The sequence below is a fragment of the Sinocyclocheilus anshuiensis genome, unplaced genomic scaffold (genome assembly GCF_001515605.1).
Source record: "Sinocyclocheilus anshuiensis isolate Anshui unplaced genomic scaffold, SAMN03320099.WGS_v1.1 scaffold197, whole genome shotgun sequence".
NCBI classification, from domain to species: domain Eukaryota; kingdom Metazoa; phylum Chordata; class Actinopteri; order Cypriniformes; family Cyprinidae; genus Sinocyclocheilus; species Sinocyclocheilus anshuiensis.
The window spans coordinates 22134-28396 of NW_015540856.1; the positions used below are offsets into that span (position 1 = coordinate 22134).

A 6263-nucleotide genomic window follows, 5' to 3' on the forward strand; every position below is an offset into this window, starting at 1 on the left:
ACATCACAATAATCCACAGCACTCCAGTCCATCAGTTAACATCTGGAGAAGACAAAAGCTGAAACACATCCAGCATTAAGACGTTTTTAAATTAAAACCGTCCATAATCCACAATAACGCTTCCTTCAGTGAAAAAGTCCATCTCCTGTTGTCTCTCACATCAAAATCTAGCCACATATTTGTTTAGAGCTGTTATGGACTGTTTTGGCTTGTAAATGGTGCTTGATCTTGATTTCTCTCCTGATTCAGACCAGACGACTTTTTCACTGGAGGAAGCGTTATTATGGACTATGGACTTGTATTTAAGCAATGGTTTGAAGTTAAATCATCTTAAAGATGGATTTGTTTCTTACAAACGCAGCTTTTGGCTTCTCAAGACATTAACTGATGGACTGGAGTGGTGAGGATTACTTGTGGATCACTGTGATGTTTTTATCAGCTGTTTGGACTCTCATTCTGACGGCACCCATTCACTGCAGAGCATCCATTGATGAGACACTAATGTGATGCTACATTTCTCCAAATCTGATGAAGAAACAAACTCATCTACATCTCGGCTGGCCTGAGGGTGAACACGTTCTCAGTAAATGTTCATTTTAAGCAGATAAGGTACAACTAAGGAAGAACTTAACTGCGTTACTATGGATTATGGACTCGTATTTTAGCCGGGAGCAATGATTTATATTTAAAAACATCTCAATGATGGATTTGTTTCTTACAAACACAAAGCTTTTGTCTTCTCCAGATGTTAACTGATGGACTGGAGAAACAAACTCATCTACATCTCATATGACCTGAGGGTGAGGAGATTTTCAGCAAATTTCATTTTTGGGTCAACTGTTCCTTTTAATGTTGTGATCAACTCTATCATACAAATAACATATCTGTACCTCCATATAATAAAGCTCACTAATTGAATTGCAGGTGGAGAACTTCTTCTGCATGGGTTCTCCTCTGGCTGTGTTTCTGGCTTTGAGAGGCATCCGGCCCGGAAACACCGGTGACCAGGACCACATCATGCCCAAATCCATCTGCCGGCGCCTCTTCAACATCTTCCACCCAACAGATCCTGTGGTAAGACCACGTCACTGCATCTCAGTCTGTCAGCTTCTAGTGTGAGTGATTCATTTAGCATTTTTTGTAATATATATTTCATTGTCTCACAGGCCTATCGACTGGAGCCACTTGTTTTAAAGAACTATAGCAATATCGCACCTGTGCAAATACACTGGTGAGTCTTGATATGTTATTGTTTGGGTATAGTTTATACAGTACTAATCAGAAACATTAATGTGCATGCTTATGAAATGTAAAAAAAAATTTGTAGATCATTTTGTAGATTTTTCAGTATCTTATTTATTTTTGTCCTATTTGAAGTAGTGTTTAAAGCAGTGGTTCTCAACCTTTTTGACTCAACGGCCCCCTGTTGTCCAATATTTGAGCCCCCGATCATATAAGCTGAGATATTTTCAGTATTTCTGATGTACTTTTTGTAACGTTTTTTTATTTAACAGAAACTGGGAGTGTTAATATATTAAATTAATTAACCATAATTAATTTTATGATTCCAGAAGTTTCAAGAACTGTATGTGCTTCAGTAAACAAAGTTATTGAGGTAGAAACAAGTTTACATGTTGATTTTATGAGTTTATACCATTTTTATTTTATTTTATTATTTTATTTCATTTTATGTTTTAATTAATTTATAGTTATACACACACACACACACACACATTGCCAACAGTAACAACAGTTCAATAAACATCAGTGCATCCTTGCCGAATATGTGTATTAAGTAATGTAGTTTAAATCGTACTTACCCAAAACTTTTGATAATGCATGGTTTCCACAAAAATATGAAGCAGCAAAAACTGTTACAACACTGATAATAAGAAGCATTATTAACAACTGAGCACCAATAATAATAGATGATTTTTTGTGAGCGCCAGAGCCTTGGTTGAGAATCACTGGTTTAAAGGATAGAGTGGCCAGAATTTGTATTTCAATGAATTGTTTTGAAGGTGTAACACCATCAACCCCACCCCGTATGATGAGATCAGACCCACATATCTAAACATGAGTAAGAATGCAGCGACCGACACGGAGAACGGCTCCAGTCCCAGCAGCTCACCTGTACTGGCCACGAGACACTACGGAGAGTCCATCACCAGCCTGGGCAAGGCCAGCATACTGGGTACAGCGGACTACATATTACATTGAACTACTACTTTCAGAACTCATAATAACTTCTCCAGTCCATAAAGAGCTTTTATTGAAACAGAGCTGCAAAAATAACTCATTCTGCAAGTTTCTGACTTCAGGCAGATACATACATTATTACACACAATCACACATTTGCATGTTTTCAGTGAGATCCCTGATCATATCAGTCTGATCTAAACAGTTTGAGACACATAGTTATACTATATGTGACCCTGGACCACAAAACCAGTCATAAGAGTACATTTTTCAAAGTAGAGATTTATACATCACATGAAAGCTGAATAAATCAGCTTTCCATTGATGTATGGTTTGTTAGGATCGGACAGTATTTGGCTGAGATACAACTATTTGAAAATCTGGAATCTGAGGGTGCAAAAAAATCTAAATATTGAGAAAATCATCTTTAAAGTTGTCCAAATGAAGTTCTTAGTTTTGATATATTTACGGTAGGAAATTTACAAAATATCTTCATGGAACATGATCTTTACTTAATATCCTAATGATTTTTGGCATAAAAGAAAAATGGATAATTTTGACCCATACAATGTACTGTTGGCTATTGCTACAAATATACCCCAGCGACTTAAGACTGCTTTTGTGCTCCAGGGTCACATATTATACTACTGTATATAGAAGTACATAGAAGTCTTAAAGACACAGCAGCAAAATAAAAGTTTACTTGGTAGGGATCAAAGAGTGAAATACTGTGATAAGCTCAATTATGGCAGATTTTGAAGTGCAAAAACTGACTAACATTGTAAGTGTATTACAGAAGAAAAGATAATACAGTAATAGTATCAAAGAGTGAAATACTGTGATAAGCTCAATTATGGCAGATTTTGAAGTGCAAAAACTGTGACTAACATTGTAAGTGTATTACAGAAGAAAAGATAATACAGTAATAGTCAGATTGCTGTCTGCTAATCTGTAAGCTTGTGTTTGCGCAGGCGCTGCTAGTATCAGCAAGGGCATCAGCGGGATTTTATTCTCTCACTTCTCTCGATCACCCAGCCTGCCGTCAGCCGTGGATTCTGGGATAGGTGACATTGAGGACGGCCAAAGCACTTTTACATTTTCAACCATATCTCCATCCTCGTCCTCCTCTTTATTCGATGCAGCAGGTGTGTACAACCAACACTTGTGTTCTCTTAATGCAGTAAAATGAACTAGTTTTATTCATCAAGGACGCATTAAATTGATCCAAATTGACAGTAAAGACATTTATAATCTTACAGAAGATTTCTATTTCAAAGTTCTTCTGAACTTTCTATTCATCTGTGAATCCTGAAAAATAAAATGCATCACGGTTTCCACAAAAATATTGTGCAGCACAACTGTTTTCAACATTGATGATAATCAGAAATGTTTCTTGAGCAGCAAATCAGCATATTATACTGATTTCTGAAGATCATGTGACACTGAAGACTGGAGTAATGATGCTGAAAATACAGCTGCGCATCACAGAAATACATTACAGTTTAACAGATATTCACATAGAAAACAGCTGTTTTAAACTGTAATAATATTTCACTGTTTTTACTGTATTTACTGTATTTTTGATTAAATAAATGCAGCCTTGGTGAGCATTTCATTCAAAAACATTAAACCTTACCGACCCCTTGTTCCAAACCTGTTGAACTCATACTGATTGGTTGTTGTGTGTGTCACAGTTGAGATGGAGCATCGCATTGACTATGAGCTTCGGGAGGGTTTGGTGGAGAGCCGCTATTGGTCAGCTGTCACCTCACACACGGCCTACTGGACGTCCCATGACGTCGCCCTGTTCCTCCTGACCTTCATATACAAGCAACAGAGCACAGACCAGACACACAACACCAGTCCCATGTAGCACAGACAGCACTTTCCACAATAACAACTGTTGTCAATCCTGTCTGCTCTGGGTCTCTAGGACACTTCAAAGAACACTCGGTGCCTCTGAGTTTCCTAAGCCTTCCCAAACGGACAGAGACTGGACTATGCAAAACCTGCAGCTCCCAACCTCATTATTGAGAAAACCTAATATTTTTTATATAATAAGTCCAAAGAATGCACCTGATCCATATGCAGCAGACATGCAGAGTTTTGGACCATGCAGAGCTAAGGGTCAACTAGAGTTCTTTATTTAGTCAGCAGCACATAATTATGGAAGCTCGTTTCCACCATGGAATAAAAAATAAGCTAATTGCGACTTTTTATCTCAGAATTCTGACTTTTTTTCTCACAATTGCGAATTTACTGTATACAGTATATCACTAATGCAAGTTATAAACTCGTTATCTCACAATTCCGATTTTTTTTTTTTCTCCGAATTGCAAGAAAAAAATTAATCTGAATTGTGAGATGTAAATTCAGAATTGCAATAAAGTCACAATTACCTTTTTTATTTTTATTCTGTGGTGGAAACAAGCTTTCATACACAATAAACCCCTAATAACGGCTGGCACTTATTTAAATATGTACACGAGAGATTTGTTTAGATATTTTAGTTTTGACTAAAGGGAACAATGTCTGTTTAATGCAATTAGAAGCACAACTAATTGTATATTGTTAAAGGGTACTTGAGGTTTCTTTATTATGCCCTCACCACTACATTATGATGTGGTTTGAACTTGTGTATTTATTCTACTGATGCAGTGCACATGATTATGAATGATGGGCAACTTGCTGATGCCAGAGTTTATAGCCAAATCCTTGCCAGAGTTTGTGAGCAGGTAGTGTGTTGATTATGGAGAATCTTACGAAACTTGCCCAGACCATGTCAAAGTCACATTTCACCACCCAAAATGTTTTGTTTTTTTTTACATAATTTTCATGATTGCGTATTCTTTAATCCATCCGGACACATTTTATAATGAGAATATGGGATAAATGCTTACTTTTCATGAAAATAATCTCACAATGCATAATACATAATCAAACGAAGCAAATAAATTGTTGTAAATAAGAATTTTGATCTTAAGTGACTTGCCTGGATAAATAAAGGTAAAAATTAAATATTTAAAAATTACTATAAAATTATATAAATGAATTCATTTTCGTTGAGCAATTTTTTGTTTTTGTGCTGAATTGTGACCTGGACATGTTCTTAACAGATTTTTGCAAGATTCAGCCTTCACTACAGTTTTAGCGTTTATATGTGCCACGAATAACAACACTATTAAACGTAGAAGTTAGCTGATGTGATATTCAGGCTAGAATACAGATGGTGTGTGTGTGTGCAGGTTCAGATGTGACGGGGCTCAAGACTCTTGTTTCGTGTAGTTTGATGTTCCTTCAGCCACTACTGCTTGACATGCAACGCTGTTGATTGAAGATGTATATGTCCTTGTACTGTAGGCCACGTTTATTGAAATGTGTCGATGCTACTAATACTGATGTTCAAGTCATCCGTTCACCTTCTGCACATAAAGAGCAGAAGAAATTAATTGGTTGTCTAATTAGATTCATTTAGACTCGCAGACTTGGAGTTCTCATGGGTGACATCATCTGTATTTATTAATTTGCCAACTTTTGTGTGTTGTGTATCCCACAGGCCCATCAGTAACACGTTTTCCTATTAACTCGTGTTACACTGGATCTCAGGTAGCTCTACTGTTAATATCATTAAACTGCCTGGGTTTATCAACAAACAAAGCAAAGTCTCGCCAGGTTCCTCAAAATAGCATTATAATAACCTATACTATTTTTTTGCTTTATCTATACACGCAAACATATAGATGATTTCATTAAAGGGGAGGAAGTGTTATTATGGATTATGGACTCAAATTTTGGTCAGAAGCAGTTGTTTGAGGTTAAAAATGTCTTGATGGACTTCTCTCTTACAAACACGCAGCTTTTGTCTTCTCCAGATGTTAACTGATGGACTGGAGTGCTGTGGATTATTGTGATGTTTTTATCAGCTGTTTGGACTCTCATTCTGACGGCACCCATTCACTGCAAGAAACAAACTCGTCTGACAGAGACAGAGAGAGACAGAGAGACATAGAGAGAGAGAGAGAGACAGAGAGAGAGAGAGAGAGGGAGAGAGAGAGAGAGAGAGA

General features: G+C 36.9%; 1 protein-coding gene across 1 annotated transcript in view; it reads left to right on the forward strand.

The window, feature by feature from the left end:
• The window catches only part of ddhd1a (DDHD domain containing 1a), a 22270-nt gene extending 17869 nt beyond the window's left edge, over positions 1-4401 (forward strand). Inside the window, exons 10-14 of the mRNA XM_016485301.1 lie at positions 925-1074; positions 1167-1231; positions 2022-2194; positions 3171-3344; positions 3894-4401. Coding sequence (XP_016340787.1) covers positions 925-1074; positions 1167-1231; positions 2022-2194; positions 3171-3344; positions 3894-4072 — 741 coding nt within the window. The 3' untranslated portion in view covers positions 4073-4401. The remainder of the gene's footprint in view (positions 1-924; positions 1075-1166; positions 1232-2021; positions 2195-3170; positions 3345-3893) is intronic.
• The last annotated feature ends 1862 nt before the right edge of the window (positions 4402-6263 follow it).